This window comes from Zootoca vivipara, chromosome 4, assembly GCF_965207765.1.
Source record: "Zootoca vivipara chromosome 4, rZooViv2.hap1.1, whole genome shotgun sequence".
In the NCBI taxonomy this organism is placed as follows: Eukaryota; Metazoa; Chordata; class Lepidosauria; order Squamata; family Lacertidae; genus Zootoca; species Zootoca vivipara.
In genome coordinates this window covers 85,505,156-85,526,498 of record NC_142587.1, presented here as the reverse complement: position 1 = coordinate 85,526,498, position 21,343 = coordinate 85,505,156, and the positions used below count along the sequence as shown (strand labels likewise).

The window sequence follows — 21,343 nt, the reverse complement described above, 5'->3', positions numbered from 1 at the left end:
AGCTCCCGTGTCAAGGAGGGTGTGTGTGTGTGTGTGAGAGAGAGAGAGAGAGACAGAGACAGAGAGAGAGAGACAGAGAGAGACAGACAGACAGACAGACAGACTCTGGTTCTAGTGGGGGCTAAACGAAGAAGAGCTCTGGCCTTTTTCTGCAGCCCACTTGGGGGGACGGGGTGGCGTTGCAGCAGCTTTCGCCGCTGTCAAGGGAAGAAGGGGCGCCCTGACCCCCCCCCCCAAGTGTGGGGTTTGGAGTCTGTGCTGTGACTAGGGTCTCGTTTCCTTCCCTCATCTCCCCCCCCCGTTCTGGTGCGGGAGAGGGAGGGGGCAACCCAACCTCCCCTCCTCCCCGTCTCCGTGGGAGGGATGGAAAACCTCTTTCTTTTAAAGCAAGTCCTGTAAAAAACCCGCGGTTGACAGACAAATTCGCGACGGAAAACAGCCGCGCGGGCGGGCGCGTGAAACCGAAAAAACTCAGCACACGCCGGGGGTGCTGTGTGTTGGGGGGGGGAAGAGACGTAGAGAGAGTAAAAAATGGAGTAGGGGCGGAGAGGAAGAGAAAAAAAACTGGAGTGTGTACATGTGGAGGGGCGGGGGGGGGGAAGAGAAAGAATGTCCTCTCTCTAAAATCCAGCGCGGCCGGGCGCGAGAAGTCCAGCAGCGGGAGGAGAAGGAGGAGCAGGATCCCCCTCCCACACACCCTCGCCGGCTGGGCTGCGTTAAAGTCCCGCCGGATTCGGCGCGGGCGGGCTCTCGCTGGGCGGAGCTGGCTCGGGCGGGCGCGTCTCAGAACTTTTGTTTGGCGGTGTTTGTGCGCGCGTTCTGCGGGTCCGGCGGCGGCGGCGCGCGGGACGAGATTCCTCCGAAATATAGATACTGCATCTAAAAGTCCTCATTCTCACGCTCCTCACCGTGTTGGCTTGAGGAAGGAGTCGGGAGGGCTGCGTTGCGCTGTTGCGTGTGGAGGAGGCGCAACTCGCAGGAACTTTTTTTTAAAGAAGAAGGAGGCGGGCGGGCAGCCAAAACCGGCGGCGGGGGATGCGGGACGGAGAGCGCGGAGCTGCGGCCGCTTGAGAGAAAAAGAGAGAGATAGAGAGAGAGAGAGAGGAGTCGGTGGGGACGGGAGCCCGCCGCCATGGACGCCGCCGGGCAGCCCCAGCAGTCGGCCTCGCAGCAACCGGGGCAGCAGCCTCCTCCGCCCCCCAATTCTTCGGGGCAGCCCCCTCCTCAGGCGCCGCCGCCGCCTCAGCAGCCCGGCGGCGCCGTCTCCGGCCCACCCCCGGCCGGCCACCAGATCGTGCACGTCCGCGGCGACTCGGAGACGGACCTGGAGGCTCTCTTCAACGCCGTCATGAACCCCAAGGGCGCCAACGTCCCCCACACGCTGCCCATGAGGCTCCGGAAGCTGCCCGACTCTTTCTTCAAGCCGCCCGAGCCCAAGGCCCACTCTCGCCAGGTGAGCGGGTTTGGGGAGGTGGGGGGTGGGTGGGTGGGGGAGAGAGAGAGAGAAACTTTCCTGTTTGGGTGTGGGTGTTGTTTTTGTTAATTATGATATTGCCAAATATTATTTTTATTTATTAATAGTTTGATTTGTTTATGCCCCGCCTTTCCCTCCCCCCCCACAAGGACCCAAGGCGGCTTACAAAAATCTACCTTAAAAACAGCGTCGGGGAATGGGTGGGAGTCATTTAAAAGCAACCAAACATGGGTAGGATTAAAAGCTGTGATATCTATATTTATTTGTAGAGAAAGGGCTGTTTTCTGCTCTCTCACACACCACTTCTTGAAACATCCCCCCCCATCTCACTTTCCATAAACTTTTGTCAGCTGCCTTTGAAAGGGCTGGATGGAAAAGGCTGTACAGTATTTTAAGAATAAAGTGGTTAAGAACAATAGTAGCAACATGCTCTCCCCCACCCACTTTCTTTTCTTTCTCTCTTTCTCTCTCCCTTCCTTCCCACCTCACCATGAACTCCAGATAGGGAATAGTGGTTTTTTGTTTTGTTTTGTTATAGTGTAACACTGTTAGGTGTTTACTTAGAAGTAAATCTCACTTAGTTTCAATGGGTCAGACTACCTGAAGGGAAGGGTATAGCAGCCTTTTTTGTGAGTTTTGTGTTTCATTGGGGTGTACAAAATCATGAATCAAAGTTAATGATATACTGTGTTTCAGAGTTCAGTGCAGATTGTCTTGCACCATACTGGTAGGAGTATGATTAAAAAATAAATCATTGTCTCTCTCTGCTTGTGATCGTCGTAGTCTTCATCATCATCATCATCATCTAACATTTGCAAGTGATGTTTCATTGGGTAAGATCAGGCACCCCCAAACTGTGGCCCTCCAGATGTTTTGGCTTGCAACTCCCACGATCCCTAGCTAACAGGACCAGTGGTTGGGGAAGATGGGAATTGTAGTCCAAAACATCTGGAGGGCCGACGTTTGGGGATGCCTGGGTAAGATGGATGAAAAAAAGGCATGTCTTTGCCCCAAGGAGCTTGCAGTCTAAATGCTGACAGAAGATGACGCAACAGGGTAAATAAAGGGAGGAAAGGAAAACCAGAGTTAAGGATGTCAGGAGAAGAAAAATTGGCAGATGCAGTTATATATTGCTTTTCAGGTAAAAACAAGTGTAGCCTTGCCTCCTCTTCATGGCTGATGACAGCCTTTACACACACTTTTCTTGTATTTCTTGTGTGGTGGGGGAGGGGTTATTCAGAATTGAACACTTGCATGATGTTTACCTGGATTTTTGCCATGTGTACACATTAGGAAGCTGCCATATATTGCTAAATAGATGGGTGCAGGTATGTATTGATTTACAGTATTAGATTTGTATCTTGCCTTAAAAAAAACTCACTAGGCAACATACAAGGTACCTGGGTCCACCCAACAGGTATAGAACAATAATTTGTAAAGCATATGCAGCAAAAATAATTAATGAAAGTAGCAAGTAGTAGACAAAAGTACATTAAACACAGTAAGTGGTCTTACAACTACAGTCATCGTCCCCAGTAAAACCTTAAAACTACAGTACAGTCACAGTAAACTAGCACAACATATTGCACCATCTCATTACCATAAAGCCACAGCAAGCAAGTAGGTTTTCAAGGCCTGCTTAAGAAGGTTTGAAGAGATGGAGCTTCTGTAGCAAAATGAACATTTGTATGCTTCCCATGTGCAACTGTATGCACAGGTGTTTGCTTTTCCTACTTGAGTGTACAAAAATGCTGTGGGTGAGGCAGCCCTGAGCCTTGAGGAAAAGGGTTTCCAGGTCAGAGGGTGTGGCTTCCAGGCAGCTTGATCCTGTGTATCTGACACTTAAAGATGTAAATACCATGACTACTTTGCTAGTTGGGAAGTTGCCTACACACCCCCAGTGTGTGTGTTTGTGTATTCTTTCAGAACAATAATAAAACTGAGTTACTGATTTATTAATGTGAAAAGCACTTCATAGTTTTCTGTTTCCTTGCAGTTGTCTGAGGTATTCAACACCCGTTCCTAGTTTTTCAGGAAAGGGGAGAAGAATTTGTCTCATAATTATGCTAGAAGCCCGTGGCTTCTTGTAGGGATTTACAGTGGTACCTCAAGTTACAAACACTTCGGGTTACAGACTCCGCTAACTCGGAAGTAGTACCTCGGGTTAAGAACCCCAGGATGAGAACAGAAATTGCGCGCTGGCGGTGTGGCAGCAGCGGGAGGCCCCATTAGCTAAAGTGGTACCTCAGGTTAAGAATGGTTTCAGGTTAAGAACCTCCGGAACAAATTAAGTTCGTAACCAGAGGTACCACTGTAATACTTTTGTTACACTCCAAGGAACTCAAGATGGCATACATGGTTTTCTACCCAACCACAATGTTTTCCTTGCGTCAACCTTGTGAAGTAGTTAGGCCAAAAGAGAATGATAACAGTTAGCACATAATTGCTAAGGCATGGTTTGTTCAGCCAAACGTGAGTCCTCTCACAGATGAGCAAACAAACCATTGCTTGTCCTGCAAAGCTTGGTTTGTATTTTAGCTATTAAATTTATATCCTGCTCTTCCTCCCAAAGGAGCCCAGGAGGGCCTGTTTTCCAGCTGCTGTTTCCACATGCCAGTGTAGCATCATGAGTGTTTGGCGTGGGCTGGCCAAACAAACCATGGTTCTTGGGTTCAGACATGGGTTAAAACAAACCATGGTTTGCTAAGCCAACCACAGCTTCATTCATTGGTAGAAATCAAATTGTGGTTAACCTGCTGAACTTGCACATTCAAAGAACCCTGAGTTTGTTTAAACCATGGGTTAATATTAGGCAGGGCCGGCTCTAGGTATAGTCTGGGGGGCGCTGTGCGGCGGAGCTGCGCAAAAACTGTGCTGCGCGCTGCGCCCGCCCACCAGCCACAACATGAAGCGGGGCGGGGGCACCGGAGCGATCACCGCGCCACGGCGCCAGGGCGCCCGACGTGCTTGAGACGGCCCTGATATTAGGCAAGGACTAATCCAGTTACTTGACCAAGTTTGGGCAGTGAGAGTGTCATTTCCAAGTGGGGGTTTGAACCTTGATTTCCCCAGTTCTAGTTTGACACTTTCTTGAGGGGAGGAGGAAAGAGAGGGTAGAATCTTGCTTTCTCCCCTGCACTGTTGCTTTCATGTTGGGATCCTAAACTTCAATCGCTTTCTTGGGCCTCTGCAGCGCAAGATGCAACTTTCACCTCCTTCCTCTTGAATCTGTGCTTAGCCTTGGTGCTTGTATTATAGGTGGATATTGTTCCCTTGCTTTTGGTTCTTGTTATGAAGTGATCACTTTTTTCATTTGCCTTTCCTCCACAGTTCTTCTGAGCTTGTGGTGATGGGGTGCAGTTGCTGATGATCCTAAATTTTCAAGTAGACCGTGTTGGATTTAGGAGAATGATGTGCAGTGGTTCGGCAGTGCTTAAGCTTCCTTCTCTCTGTCCCTTACTTTAGGAGATGGAAGATAATTTCCTTTCTAGAAGAGCTCCGAAACCTCTTTTTACCCTCTGAAGTCCTTTCGGTGGTGGCCCCCTTCCTCTGCACAGCACTTCCCAGCATATAATTATCCTCTTTATCCCACCTCCATTCTTCTTCCAGCGTTCTTCATTATGAGGAAATTTTCACTTTTGCCCATTATAGACCTGCTTCTGCAGTAGTAGAAATCCCCCTTCACATCCCTCCATTTTGTCTTTGCTTGTGAAGAAGTGTTGATCTACCTTCTGATTTTATTCTCTCATAAATCCCTGGATGGAGCTGTTCAGGCTAGCTTCCCTCTTCTTCACCTCTAATCTGTTTTTTGTTTGCTTGTTTTCCTGGCCACTTGTTTGTGAATGGGGGAGGTGGGAGTGATAGCAGCAGTTCTCTCCTATCCCTTCCTTTGAGCTACCTTTAATCCTTATCCCGAGCTATGCCATCCTCTCTAAGACCTTCTAAAATGCTTGTGGCAACTCCATTTCCCCCCCCCCCTATTCCTTAACTTTAGGGAATTTGTAGGGGAGGGGGCTTTAACTCCCCTGTCTTACCCACTTGCATATTGCATTCCCTGCACTTTGTCTTTTCAATGATTTATATTTACTGTTACATTTATAGCACACATTTTCTCCATGGAATTCAAGGTTGTGCACATGGTTCTTTCTTCCTCATTTCCCCCCTTTCCCCTGTGAAGTAAGTTGGGTTAAGAGACAAGTAACTGGCCAAAGGTTACCCGTGAACTTCATGGCTGAGGGAGGATTTGAACCCTGGTCTTCCGGGTCCTAATTGACTCCCCTAATCACCACACCACACTTATCCCCCCATTCCCTCTTCCCAGGATTGTGGAAAGTCTGTCATTTCTCTCTGAGCTAGGAGGGGGAGTTGGAGCTATGGAAGCCTTGAATTTTGCGCTTTCTAGATAAGCCCCCCCCATATCATTCCAAGGCCTGTTTTCACCACACCAGTGTTTTAGCTGTCACCTAAGCAGAGTTCTTGCCATTGCTGCAGGAAGAAGGCTTAAAGCAGGGGTCAGCAAACTTTTTCAGTGGGGGGGGGGTCTACTGTCCCTCAGACCTTGTGGGGGGCCGGACTATTTATTTTTTTGGGGGGGGAATGAACAAATTCCTATGCCCCACAAATAACCCAGAGATGCATTTTAAATAAAAGGACACATTCTACTTATGTAAAAACATGCTGATTCCCGGACTGTCCATGGGCCAGATTTAGAAGGCGATTGGGCCGCATCTGGCCCCCAGGCCTTAGTTTGAGAGCCCCTGGCTTAAAGCCTCTGAAATGATATTGGAAATTAATCACTCCAAAAAGCAAATGGACATTGATCTCATAATTGCTCTTGACTGGTGTACTGAGGTGAGTTGTGTGAGTGTCCAAAAACTTCTACATGTAGAGCTGTGATCAGTTTTGTGCCTTAAGAGCATTGGATTGCAGCATATTCCTGTGACATTAGCGTGAACCTTCCTAATGTCAGGGCTGGGATATATTGCCATTGTACTGTTGACACTTTGATGTCTGTAATGTGGAGTGTTTGCTGTCTTGAAGCTTGAATCTAGGTGTTGAAGCCATAGTCTTGCAGACCATAAACACTTTAAGAGAAAAGCTGTCTGAAAAGGAGATGTTGGGTTCTGAATAAGTTTAGCCTGTGGATAGTTATTTAAATATTAGAACAGACAAGATGGAAGTTAATAATTTGGCAACTTAATGGGTTCTGTGTGTGGGGTTTTTTTTAGGGGGAGAGGAGTTGGAATTGGTTCTTTTTCTTCAAGATTTTTTATTTGAGAAGTATATTTTGAGTCTTCATCATAAGCTATTGTCATCTATTCAGCCAGCAGAAGTGACTATTTTGCAACCGCTTCTGATATTTCTGTGACCAATTATGTCAGCTTTTCCATTATTAAACCTCTCTTAAAAAGGGGCTTGGCTTTGTGTGTGGCTTTTTAAAAAAAGTCTGCTTGAACCTTGGCATACAGCTCTTACCCAAACATTAATTCATTTGACAGATATTAAATGGAAAAAACCCTAGACTTGAAGTTGTAGAGTTGCAAGTAGAGATGATTGCTTTGCTGCCTTTGAACTTTAACATAGTACAGGCTTATCACATACTTTCCATGTAGGTCCAGTATCTCAAACTCCCCTCAATTGCAGAAGAAAAGTTATTAGCTATGTACCGAAACCATCTTCAGCTTCAAGTACGAGAGTGGTTTTTATCATGGTTTACTTATTTGCAAACTGGCATTAATCTGCGTTTGAGCTGCCTCCCATATGGAGATAGCTGTATAGTGTAATCCATGTGTGCTGCTTGAATACAAAAGGCGAAAATACTTGCCTAAACAGTTTCACATTGAACTGTGTACTTAATTCCAAGCCTTGGGCCTTAAAGCTCTGCAGAAATACATCTATATACACCATAAAATGCATAAAAGCTATCTGTGTGTCTAGGTGTCTGTGGTTTTCAAAAGCTTCATGTCTATGTCTTCAGATCTTGGTGGACAATAATTCAGCATATTAACACAAACTGAGAATTACTTAGGCTAATGGTAAAGGACTTGGCAGTTGTTGGGTGTGGATTACAGTCTAAGGCTGAAATCTAGGTTAATAACCTCTCTTGAGTTGTGCAAACTCGGGCTTCATAGCCTTCCTAAGGTGCAGAAGAGATTAGGGGATCTGCAACATCAGCCTCTGTGATTCAGTAGGAAACTTCAGAACTGATCAGGCCTGATTGAAATACTAGAAGCCTGGCTCAAACTAATCATCCATATTTTCTACCTGTTCTACTCTAGTCTCCAGTTTCCCCAAGCTGCAGCCAATGTCCTAAATAACAGAATCATAGAATTGCAGAGTTGAAAGGGACCCCAAGCATCATCTTGTCCACCCCACCTGCAATGCAATGCAAAGTTCCTTGAGAACATGCAGTGACCACTGAACACCATCCTGGGCAATATCCAGCTTAGTCATGCTCAGTGTCAACTGATTGGAATCGATAGTTAATGAAGTGTGTTGATTTCAGTGGGTCTACTCAGAGTACAACTTCATTGGCTCGCTCTCTGTTGTTGTTGTTTTTGTGTGTGTGTGTGTGTATCCTGGCAGTTTAAGAGACACAACTCTGTTCAATTTATAGTAGAATCCCATCACATCGCAGAAGGGATGTGAGGATTATATCTCCAGCTGTATTCTAAAATGGCAGCATTGAGAAGTTCTGCCTTGGAGATACAGTAATAGGAGAAAAGTTAGCCTGGAGAAAAAGAGTGATTTGCCCTGCCCTGCTTTAAATCATGCTTTCTCTCCCCCCCCCTTAATCTTTTGTCATCTGGAACACATTTTAGCAAAACCAGACATGTATTACTGTTTGCAATGTGGACTTCATTTGTCCCATTTTGTAAGACCATTTAAACAGCTTTCACAGCTGTCTCTGAAGCCCTTGATAAAGATGTGGGACAGCAGTGGAGGTGGGGGGGGACTGTGGTAGAGGACAGAGCAGACAGAAGCAGGAACTTGGTATTAGGAAGAGATGAGGGATACCTGAAAATTCTAAAAGATGTACATGTCAATAAAACCATTCAGTAGAAATGTTCTTCTAAAGCAGGGATGAGAAGCCTATGACATTTGATGGACTTTTGGGGGCTGATGGGAGTTACATTACTCCAGTTGTTGCTGGACACCAAGTTCCTCACCTGGTTATAAAGCTTTATCTTTCACAAAAGACATCGGTCCAATTCCAATACAGTGGACGCTCGGGTTGCGAACATGATCTGTGCGTTGAGGCACGTTCGCAACCCGAAGCGCCGCGTCTGTGCATGCACGGGTCTCGATTTGGCACTTTTGTGCATGCGCAAAGTATAATTTAGTGTTTCAGCGCGAGTGCCGAAACCCAGAAGTAACCCGTTTGGGTACTTCTGGATTTGCACGGTGCGCAACCCGAAAAGACGTAACCTGAAGTGTCTCTAACCTGAGGTATGACTGTACTGTATCCGCAGTCCCGGACTTAAAAAATACCTGTGTGTGAAATAATGAAATTCAGTTTTTGTCTCATGCCCATTTCAACATTAGCTTTGGTTATTACCCTACGTGTTGGAAGCAGCAATGCCCTGTGCGTTCACCTGTCCTTGACACAGATTCACTGTTTCTAGGTGAAAAGTGGGGTTTCTCGAGCATGCTGCTGACGTAATGGGTACCTGGCTACATCACAGACTTAAGGAATTGTTTAACTCTGCAGGCCAGCACAGACGCAGGGACAGCAGGAGCCCTCACACCTCAGCATGTCCGTGCCCACTCCTCTCCAGCATCGTTGCAGTTGGGAACCGTTTCTCCAGGGGGGCTTACCCCTTCCGGCATAGTTCCTGGAGCGGCACCTTCTTCTCAACATCTCCGCCAGTCATCCTTTGAAATCCCTGATGATGTGCCCCTACCACCGGGTTGGGAGATGGCAAAGACACCTTCTGGCCAGAGATATTTTTTGAAGTAAGTACAATGATCGGGAAAGGGGAGTTGACGGCAGCAAATCTTTGTGCTTAAAAAAAACACACCACAACCAATTCTGGTAGAATTAATACCTTGTGCTTCATCCTGAAGGCCATATCCTTGTTTGACAGTGTGGGGTCAATTGTATTGTCAGTTTTAAAATAATTGTATACTTTTAACTTTATGCAATTAAGCAATTTGCATATCACTTATAAACATATAGTATTTTAAGACTTTTGATAGTATATGGGAATGGTTGTACCTGTTACACATGTTTCACAACGGAAAGGTTCCAGAGTCTCGGTTAGAAAGGATCTTGGGGTTGCAGGGGTGAGAGATCTTGAAGAGTCACTGCAAGTCAATAGAGACAGTATAAGTGGGCTGATAAGGTAGTTTCATGCTTTCATATAGAACTAGGAACAGCAAAAGTGTGAGCTGGGATACCTGAGTTGGGGGGGCAGGTTCTTCCCCTCCTTAAAACTCAGTATTTTTTCCACCACAACTTCTCTGGAATAATGAAGAGCACTTTTTTAATTTAAAAAAAGCTATGATTTTGTAGATAATTTTAACTATTTATGGGCCATAGGTCTGCCCATCCCTACTTTTTAAGTTCATATGCTCACTTGATTGTAGGCTGACTCTGCATACTTTCTATACCTGTAGAACAGGGGTCAGCAACCTTTTTAGCCGTGGGCTGGTCCACCGTCCCTCAGACCTTGTGGGGGGCTGGACTATATTTTTTTGGGGGGGAATGAATGAATTCCTATGCCCCACAAATAACCCAGAGATGCATTTTTTTAAAAAGGATACATTCTACTCATGTAAAAACACACTGATTCCTGGACCGTCTGTGGGCCAGATTGAGAAGGTGATTGGGCTGCATCCGGTCCCCCGGCCTTAGGTTGCCTACCCATGCTCTAGAATGTAGGACAGGATGGGACCTCATGGGTGTCTGGTTCTGAAAGGTCTATTAAAGAAGGTCTTGTCACGCACAACTAATCCGTCCTGATCAGACCCTATCATCTGACATTACTAGTCCCATAAACATATTAATTTATATAGAAATTTCTATCCCACCCGTCTAATGCAGTTCATTCTTTTCACGATAAACCATGGTTTATTGTGACAGCCATACCACTTGTAAAATGTCATGGTGGTTAAGAAAGTGAACTGTGAAGCACAGGAACCGGGCTAAAAATCTTTCCTTAGCCTGTACTTGTCTGGTGACCTTTGGGAAGCCTTGGCTCATAATATGGAAATGAAACTGACTTGCTTTGCGGGGTGCTTGTGAGGCTTGCTGAGATAATGAATGTGAAGCTGTTGTGCAGTAAGCAATATAAAAACACCAGGTAGTTATTGGGGAAAATGACAGTGTTCAAGGGAGGAAGGAGTAAGTCGGTGCATGGATCTAGTGCGCGTTAATAACAGCCCTGTGTTTTAAGACCGTGTGGGCATTTTACAGCATCATCTCATCAGATTTTCCATTGCCTTTCCTTAAGAAAAAATAAGGAGTGTAGTGGTTAATTCTTCTTGTTGGCCTCCTTAGACATCTGCTGTACGGAAGATTGCATTGTTGGATCCATGGGGCAAGGCTGTAGCAGAAAAAGTTCCAGCTTGAATCCTTGGAATCTGCAGTTAGGTCTGAGAGACAGTATTGCATAAAAACCCCGAGTAGCTGCTGCCGTTTAGTGAAGATCATATTGAGTTAGATGGAGCAATGGTCTGATGTGGCTGGCTTGATCTATCATCTATCCTATCATCTATCATCAATCAATCAATCAATCAATATCTATATCACTACCTATAGCAAATGGTCTAAGGGTGAGGTACACAAAAACATAATAAGTATAAGATAAAAGGCACCCTCTCAATTCATATTGTTTTAGCAGTAACTATTTTCAACTCAAGTGCATTTTGGGAGCAATCCTATGCACAAGATGCTGGTGTACAGCAAGCCAGTGAAAAGTACCAGATTCCATTCAGGAGTGGGGCTTCTGCTAAGCCTGGCAGAAGGAAAAGAAGCCTTTAAGATGGTGTTTCAGTTACACCCCACTTTTTGCAGGGTTGCCAGGTCACGTGACCAAACTGAATATGCTTAGGAGGATTTGGTCTGAGTTTCCCCTCTCTGGTCCTGCCCCAACCATGGCCCCTACCAGGGCTTACCAGGCTGCCCACATGTGGAGAGACAAGCCAATGTATCCCCAGCTGAACTGAGGTTGGGACGTTACAGTGGTGTAGCCTGGCTGCCTCCCAGTTCAGCCAGAAATCCACTGGATCCTAACCCCAAGCATCTAGCAGATCTTCCTATGGATTTTTTCCCTTAGGGTTGCAATCTATGGGTTCTTTTCAACCAAGTCCTACTCAGAGCAGGCCCCTTTAAAATAACCAAACTAAGTTAGTCATATCTAACTTCAGTCGATTTACCCTGAGTAGAGGTAGTGTTGATTTCTACCCTGTATATCTAATTCAGTTCAAGAATATAGGACTTGGAAACTGCACATTGTAGTAGACAGTTCAGCAAAATTCCTTTTTTAAAAAAACGAGCTGCCTCTAAAAAGAGGAGAAAAACGAACGTAAGCCTTTGTGTAACTGGCTTTCCAACCTATGCAGATTTAGGTGGAAGCAGAGGAACCGTTTGATCATGGCCATTTTTTTTGACAGTTTTATTATTGCTACAGAAAAGTCTTCCTGCTCCTATGAGTGATCTCCTCCCTCTCTCACTGGTCTTTTCTTGGTATCTGTTTCAAAGGGTCAGGTTTCCATAAGGACAATAAAGAGCCTGAGACTGGAAAGTACACACAAGTCTGGCAAACTCATCTGCATGAGCAAGATCATTTGTTCTCAAGCAGACATCCAAAGTAAATGATTGAAAGAGCTGCTAGCTGTGAAGGATGTGTCTTGAAGGGGGGAAAGAGCAGAAACAAACCAGGTTGTTAGGAAGAAAAATAAAGGCTGTGCTTTTTTTCTTTTTTTGAACCTCTCCCTGCTGGGTCACATGCTGATCTGGGGAGATTTTAAACAGCTTAATAAATTGTTTTTCTTTCTGCTTTTCCTTGGGTGCTGCTGTGGTTTGGGAGAATCTGAGGACAGTTCTGAAAGTTCTGCTTAGGCCCGAAGAACAACAACATGGACACTCCTATATAGATTTTGTGTGTTGTGGAGATGTACCAGACCCACTGTTTTGTGTAAAATGATATCTTATTACTTTGTAACCTAGGTTACCTAAGTTTAAAGAATGGCTTGTTTTGAAAGTTCTGTTTTTAGCAGAAATAAATGCATGAAGTCATCTTAAAGCCGTAGTATTTTTTTTTTAAAACCACAGCTGGTAGAAATGCAATTGACAATATTCTCATTGTCTGCGACACAGAACATATATAGATAAAGAGAGAATGTGCGCATGTGAGCACTTTAAAATTAATATTGGCTCACATTAAACTACAGCAAGTCTTTTTAAATCTTGACAATCAGCCTCTCAATCATGCGAGTTAGAGGCTTTGCCTGCCTTTCTTCTCGTTCCTTCATACTGACACCTCTTCCAAATTCTGACCATGAGACAGTCACTGGTGCCAAATCAGTTAGGATTGGTAGTGGAAGTCTGCACAAATTGGTATTTAGCACAGGATAGTCCTTAATGTTAGAGAAAGTGACAGAGCTGTGTGTACAGCTTTTGCAGTCCTGTCCAGAAGCAGCACAATGGTACCTACATGTTTGGCTCTCCCACGCTGGGTTGTGTGCCCTCTTTACTGGAGAAAATGGCTCCTCTGACAAAGCAAGCAGACAAATAGTACGTTATATGGAGGTTCTTTTTATTTTCAGTTACTCCACTTGAAACCTAATTGTGGGTGCCCTTCACTGACACTTGGCTTCCTGTTCTGACCTCAGGATTCACATTTGACCAAGAGCAGTTTAATATTGCATTACTGTTGGAAGACCCAGCAATAGTTCATTGCTGCTCCCTGTGGACCGCTTGAAAAAAGCGTGCACAGTTCAGGAAGAAGCGTGTAGCTAGTTGTGCCCTACTGGAAAGAAGTGGTTGGGTAGAGGTGTGCTTTGAAAAAGAAGTATTGCCCAATGTAAGTCAGTACGGGATAGAAAAAGTACTCTTTAGAAAAAGTACTGTTTCTTCTCGAAGATTGGGAACACCTGCAATGCATGGCTCTAGCCTTGGTTTTTGGTGAATATGTTAATCGGTACAGGTTCCACATAGTAGCTTTTTAAAAAGACCATCAGAATTAATGAGACCTGATTGCTGGCTGGACAGAAGAAAGTTAAAATGGAAAATGGAAAGCAACTGTTTAAAAATAATCTCCAGTTTTTGGTACAATTTGGCCTATCTGCTACTGCACCGTATTAATCTACCTAACAGCCTGTTTCATTTGTTCTTGCAGAACAGAAATCAATGCAGTTTTTGTGTTTGCAAATAAAGTTATAAGTAAATGAACAGTTAGCATGGATTATTGATTGTCCGCCAATGCAGTGTCATAACTGGCGATGATGATCTGTACTAGAGACGGGTAACACTTGGTATCCAGTTTTTAATTGTTGATGCATGGTGGTTTTGGTCCTAGGGCATGATTTTGAAGATGTACAAGACTTGCTGAAGATAAGCAGGTCTGAGACTGGTTAGTAGCTAGGTGAGGGTATCCTGTCTTGAGTTCCATCTTGGAATAAAATTGGGCTATAGATATTGTCACTTTGCATCTGAAATTAAATCCAGAAACAGTAGTGTAATTAACTGTTTGTTTGCTTTGTTTGTTTGCTCATGACAAACACTGATGGCACATGAACGAACAGGCAAGTGACAGTACTTAATCATGTACAAAGTTAATTCTCTTGTTAGAAATAGCGCCACAGTTATCTTTCTAGCTGAAGCATCTTATGGTAAATCACACAAGTAACTTTATGTTAAGAGATGGCATGCAAATGTTCTATACAAAAATATTTCCAGACAAGTTGAAAGAAAACGTTTGTCATCCCAGTAATATGGTTTAAAATGTGTTTAATGAAAGCAGACCTACTGATCCCAATAATATGGGTCAAAACATGTTTAATAAAAACAAACATATTAATAATGTGAAAAGTCATTTAAAAATTTAATGCATGGCTCCCAATTAAACATGCTGTAACCTGCAGTTGTTCAGAGTAGACCCATTGTAATCAGCGGGCTTGACTAACTTACGTCATTGATTTCAATGGGTCCAACCTGTGTCTGATGTGTTGCTTATGTGTAAAAGAAAGTGTTATTGTATTACTACTGAAAAAAGAATACTGTATCCGGTTCAGTGGGATTCTTTAAACTTTTTTAAAAAAATACTTCTTATGTGACATTTTCTGTTAATACTACTGTATTCAGCCAGCAATCGTGATGTTGATAGTGCTTTAAATGACTCTTGGAAATTGTTGTCAAAAGAATCTCAACCTTACAGTGTGAATTGTAAGGTTTGGGGGAATAAAACTCTTTGAATTAATGAACACTGATTTAAAGCAATTACTAGATTCTCAGGGCTAATAACATCTCAATATGCATAGGATGTTACACATTCAATACAGTTTTCTTTTTTATAAGAGCTTAGCACTACCCGTTGGAAAGTTCCTTTTTGTACACTCCCATTGGAATGCCATGTTTGGTTTATCATTTATTTTAATGGGGAGTGTGCAGGAGAATGTTGCAGTAGATTGTGCCTCAAATTTAGACTAACCTGATGGATTATAGGTTTATCTCACTTAATTAGATAACAAATATAATTAAAAATGTTTCCATAGAAGAATGCTTTAGTTGAGATGACTCTCAGTGTCCCTTCGAACTCTACAATTCTGTGATTCTGTTTTTTTTTTAATTTTTATTCAGTTGGTTCTTAACTTTTATTACTCAAAACATTTGTCAACTCACTATTCATTTGTTATGAATTCTAAATATGAATTCCTTAATGTCATTCAGTTAATCCCACATTATGTAGTTTAATCATTTATTAAATGATGAGAGAGAGAGAGAGTGAATCTTGCCATGACTGAAGAGAAATAAAATACCTACTGGCCATTGTTTTCAAATAGTGTCTGGATGCTTTGCTCTCTGCAGAGGAGCTGCACAGTATCTTACCTCCTGTGTGGGTAGAAAAGTAGTTCAGAGGGATAAATTGCATTGTGTGAAAATGCCTAAAGTGTTTAGGGTAGCCCCTCTTTCAGCTGTTTCTCTGCTCAAATTTTCATGCTCCCCAAGGCAGCTTTTGGTTTATTGTTTGCTATTTTTGCCTCCAATAAGCAGTTGTGGCTTTTGTATTAGAGTTCCTCAAAGTTAAGGTAGGGCCAGAGAGCTGCTAGAAGAGGGTCGGATGTGTTTGTGTGCCTTGACTACACCAGGAAACAGTGCAAAATGGAAGGCTGCATATTTTAGCCATTGTGTTGGCTGGCCCTAGTGGGGGAGTGCCACGTAGCAAACTTCGCCACTTCCCTTAAGGGCCAGCCTTTTGGCGGGGTATATCACCTGTTTGTGAAACTTCACCAGCCTCACCTTTCCTTTTTTGACATATTTGTTGATGAGCAAATGCTGCAAGGTGTTTGTGTTTATTTCTGAGATCTTCTACTGGGTGTTGCAGTTACAACAGGAAGCTTCCTGTGCCTCACTTATTGTATCTTTTTCATCTTTCTAGTATGCTGATGTAGGTCAGTGTGTACACCCCATGGATGCTGAAGCTTTGAAAGTTTTAATTCAGACAGGATGGAGTTGTGGTCGAACAGGAAGAGCAAGGCGCTTGGCTGCTTTCTGTTGACTCCACAAACCCTTGCCTGCCTGAGGCGGCTCATAGGCTTGGACAGTTTTGGCTTAGACTTGGTAGCGAACCTTCTTGAGAACTGCTTTTGTGGTCACGACTACAGTTGAATTAAAAGCGAGAATGGCTAACCAAGGCTCGCTATTTGGCAGTTAAGAGTGCAATCCATGAAATGTTGTCCTGATGAGCTCACAATAGTTTTGGTGTGGTTTGTTACCTCTAGTGTCTGGGTGTTGAGAGAAGAGGGTTTGGAATGGGCCCGTGCACCATGCAAATGGCAAGCAGAACAGACATCTGTGTTGCCTTTGAAATGCTTCCTGTTGGCCAGCTGTAAGTTGACATTGCAGTGAACTATGAAGTGGGGGTTTGGCTTCATCTTTTAAGACAAAAAAGCACGCTCTAATTAGCAGCAGATGATGATTTGCAGAGCCATATCTTGAAGAGGTTGCTTTTTTCCAGGTGTGCTTTTGCTGGTGTCTTCTAGAGTAGAAGCAAGTTGGATGGTTTGACGTCATAGATTCATGCATCTAATCCCTGTACAGACTCTTGCAACACTCATTAATCATGCCACACGCTGAGGAAACTGTTACTGATCACCCCAGCTGTCTTCTGTAGTTAACTTTCTCTGCAGGAAACTGCTCTTCCAAGGAGTTTGTCAACAACTTCCTATTTTCTCTTTCAGCTGTTGTATAGCTTCCTGAATGAACTTGCCACAAGTTTTCAATTTGTATCTGTGGGTGCTGTTGGGGATGTTGACACAACCCGAGTGTTAAAACTTAACCCGGATGAGGTTGCTAGGTGTGTTATGCCTTCAGTGTATGAACTGGGCAAGCCAAAGGCAAAATGTGTGATAATTGCCCCTTTAAGAAAACAGAATGGCTTGTTTCGCAAGTGCTTCATAAAATCAAAACGCAGAAATCGTAGGTTTGTATCTGAAAAGGACAGAAGACTGTCACTGGGGGCAGTTTATGCTATGTACATAAATTGGAAATTTGTATAAGAGTAACTTGGGTAATGGTATCCTCCTATGAAAAGGATTAGGTGGTTGGAAAGTCCATGGAGAATAACTGTCAGGTTGAACAAACCGTTGTGGACTAGAGGAACAAATGGGAAGATTCCTTGGACCAACCCAGACATTGTTGATTCTCTTACCTGAGCAAACTAATAATTTATTCATTTTTCAAACTTTACTATTTCACACAGTTCTGCTAATTCAGAAGGGAGTGAGGTACTACACTGAGCATGGATTTTCATTTAATAGTTAAATTTATATCCCGCCCTTCCTTCCAAAGGAGCCAATATTGTTCGCTAGTTATTGCCCATGTGCCTTACTTCAATAACCATACAAGTAAACAATTTAAATTTAGCTGACCATACTGTAGGATCATGATGAGTACAAATGTACAGACTTGACTGTATTAAAAGTGACCAGAGTAAAACTTTATTTGGCAACTTGGTTTAAAAACTGAGCTCAGTTGAGTTGGTATGCTGTTCATAGACCAATCTGGTCCTGAATGTTTTGCTGGTGCAAATCCCATTCATTCTGAAGGCATGTGTGCCAACTTCTGAAGATATAGGCAGATGAATTGCACTTTTAGCATTGCTCCTGTTTTTGTTATGGGTGTATTGGCCACATAGATTTCATGTAGTTCTCAAAATGTACAGGCTCTTTCCACATACTTGGTAATAATATGTAGTTAATTTGTCTTGTGCCAACTGTTGCAGTTTCATCCTTTGCGTGTGTGTGTTACGGGCAATTATTGGGCAGCTTGCACATCCTGCTTCTGCCTTTCCTTGTATTTCTTGCACACTTGATTGAAATTCTCTAGTGTGGCTTCTCTGTTGTACCTTACTAGTACATAGTACTGGATTGTGTGAAAGCAGAAGATGAGTACTGGTATAGATTGTCTACAATGTGCATTGAGCTCTGCACCTACTGTCTTGGTGATATTGGTGAATTCTCATGTGGCTTCTAAACATCTTTCTGTGGGGAGCATAAATCATGTCATATTGCTTGTATGATCACACTCCTATTCTGTCCGGATACAACATGAGGGTGCACATATGCATCTGTGCAGTGCTTTTTGTTGTTGTTGGTACTCATCATGAAGTTGTTAGAGTAAGTGCCACACTTTTTAACAACAAAAAAGGTGCCAGTACTGCGTACCCTTGAGTAAGGTAAAGGTAAAGGGACCCCTGACCGTTAAGTCCAGTCACGGACGACTCTGGGGTTGCGGCGCTCATCTCGCTTTACTGGCTGAGGGAGCCGGTGTACAGCTTCCGGGTCATGTGGCCAGCATGACTAAGCCGCTTCTGGCGAACCAGAGCAGTGCATGGAAACGCCGTTTACCCACCCCACTGGAGTGGTACCTATTTATCTACTTGCACTTTGACATGCTTTCAAACTGCTAAGTGGGCAGGAGCAGGGACCAAGCAACAGGACTCACCCTGCTGCGGGGATTCGAACCACCGACCTTCTGATCGGCAAGCCCTAGGCTCTGTGGTTTAGACCACAGCGCCACCCTTGAGTACCCCCTGAAAAAAGCACTGCACCTGTGTTTGCCACCTTTCTTCCAAGGTGCTCAGGGGGGCAAATAAGGAGCTGTGTTTCAGCTGTGTAATGTTTCTGTGAGGTTGGCTGGCCTGAGACAATAATTTGTCAAAGGCCTCGACAGGATATTATTTGGGAAGTCCTATGTTCACTGCCTTGAGATTCCTGGAGGAGAAGTGAGATATAAAATTGCGGATCAAGGGGTCCCAGTTGCCAGAGTTGGTATACTACTTGGAGATCCAGAGTAATATTTGTGGCATAGCCCTGCTACCAAGGATCTGTTTGACACAATGAGACTTTGATTTACTGGTATGTTCAGTTCCGATAGCAAGAATACAGTCATACCTTGGTTTTTGTACCAAAAAAAGGAGGCAACACGTCGACCAATTCCAACGGGCGAAATATATATTTTTATCTTTAAAAATAACGGCATGCGATGACAGTGATCCAAGGTAATCATACTGTTTTGGTTCGGTCTTCTTCAGTTTTTTAACTTAGTGTTTGTATACAATCTGTGGAACAGGGGTCATACACATTAGCATACAGTACCTTGGTTTTTGAACAGCTTAGTTCTTGAACATTTTGGCTTCCGAACCCCATAAACCCAGATGTGACTGTTCCAGTTTGTGAACTATTTTTGGAAGCCGAAAATCCAACGGGGCTTCCACAGCTTCCAATTGGCTGCAGGAGCTTCCTGCAGCCAACCGAAGCCGTGCTTTGGTTTCCAAACATTTTGGAAGTCGAACAGACTTCCGGAATGGATTCCATTCCACTTTCAAGGTCCCACTGTACAGTGGAACCTCGTGTTACGTACTGTCCTCCTTGCAAAAGTTGCGGGTTACAAGCTCTGCTAACCCGGAAGTAGATGCCCCTTGTTGCGAACTTTGCCCCGGGATGCGAGCGGAAGTCATATGCTGGCAGTGTGGCAGCAGTGGGAGGCGCCATTAGCGAAAGCGCGTCTCATATTACAAGTGGTTTCGGGTTACAAACGGACCTTCAGAAGGGATTAAGTTCATAACCAGAGGTACCACTGTATGTTGTTGTTCAGTCGTTTAGTCATGTCCGACTCTTCATGACCCCATGGACCAGAGCACGCCAGGCACTCCTGTCTTCCACTGCCTCCTGCAGTTTGGTCAGACTCATGTTCGTAGCTTTGAGAACACTGTCCAACCATCTCGTCCTCTGTCGTCCCCTTTTCCTTGCGCCCTCAATCTTTCCTAACATCAGGGTCTTTTCTGGGGAGTTTTCTCTTCTCATGAGGTGGCCAAATATTGGAGCCTCAGCTTCAGGATCTGTCCTTCCAGTGAGAACTCAGGGCTGATTTCCTTCAGAATGGATAGGTTTGATCTTCTTGCAGTCCATGGGACTCTCAAGAGTCTCCTCCAGCACCATAATTCAAAAGCATCAATTCTTCGGCGATCAGCCTTCTTTATTGTCCAGCTCTCACTTCCATACATCACTACTGGGAAAACCACTGTATAGCAGTTGCCAAATAATCACAAACATTTTTAAATCCACAAACACCAGGCAAATGTTTGTGCTGTAAAGTTCTTATTGGATACAAATAGAGCAAAAGATGTCTGTAATCCGAAAACTTAAATTTTGCTGAGAGAAATCGGTGTTGAAATGCTGGTGTGGAAAATGCAGCTTTGCAAAATAACTGTCCTATCTAGGGAGTTTGGGGGAGTGTCTGCCTATTTGCCTTAGTCTTCTTGAGGCAGAGCTATGGGAGAAAGGGAGCGCTGGCAGCTTGGTGGGTGGGCATTGAAGGCAAGAGTGACATGCTAAATACCGCACTGCAGCTTAAAAAACAAAACACTGATAACATCCTTTGAGTGAGTGCCCTGCTACGTGCAGAGCTGCTGGAAAGAGAAGATTGGAAAGGAGAGATTTTAAGTAGATATACTTAAGCATAATATCATAGTTCAAAGTAAGGCAGCCCTAGGAAATAAGTGTTGATTTTTCTGTCAATGGCAGCGTGTGGTGGTGTACTTCTGTTCATTTAAAATAAACCCTACCTTCCTGTTTGATAACAGGCCTCCAAGGTCGCTGATAAGTGAAAATAATCCATACTAAAGAGTTGTTTCATTAAGGTGGTGGTGACGATGATTTTAGTTATTTTCCCCCCCGGAGTATTTATACCACACCTACTAATTAAAAGTTCTCAAGGCAGTTTGCATTGTATTTAAAACACAAACAAACCGATATAAAGGAAACTGATAAAATAGTCACTGCAGCAGGACAAAGATGTACCATATTTTCCCATGTAAAAGAGAGTGTTTTGTGCTAAAGAAAAAAGAAGTCAAAAATTGGAGGTTGTCTTATACATGGATGGTGAATGCACAGGTTTTGGGCTCTGGATGTGGTGCGGGCAGCCCGGGCTTTGGTTCAGGTTCCGGCACAGGGAGTCTGGGTTCGGGGTTGGGCTGTGGCGCGGGCAGCCTGGGTTTGGGCTCTGGCGCAGATGGTCCAGGTTTGGTTTTGGGCTTTGGCTCTGGCCCGATTTCTTAATTTAGGGTTCAAAAAAATAGGGGTCATCTTATACATGGGGGTGTCTTGTACATGGAAAAATGCTTGCTGGAGCTGATGGTTGTA

The 21,343-nt window shown here is 44.0% G+C and overlaps 1 protein-coding gene across 11 annotated transcripts in view; it reads left to right on the top strand.

Annotated features, from left to right (window-relative positions):
* Positions 1–744: 744 nt before the first annotated feature.
* YAP1 (Yes1 associated transcriptional regulator) overlaps positions 745–21,343 on the top strand; it is an 80,967-nt gene continuing 60,368 nt past the window's right edge. For 8 of the 11 annotated variants that reach the window (XM_060273866.2, XM_088668378.1, XM_088668377.1 and 5 more), the window contains exons 1-2: positions 796–1,453; positions 9,186–9,430. In XM_060273866.2, coding sequence (XP_060129849.2) covers positions 1,133–1,453; positions 9,186–9,430 — 566 coding nt within the window. In that variant the 5' untranslated portion in view covers positions 796–1,132. Of the gene's footprint in view, positions 1,454–9,185; positions 9,431–21,343 lie in introns of all 11 variants that reach the window. The other 3 variants (XM_060273867.2, XM_060273863.2, XM_060273865.2) reach the window with 2 other exon arrangements.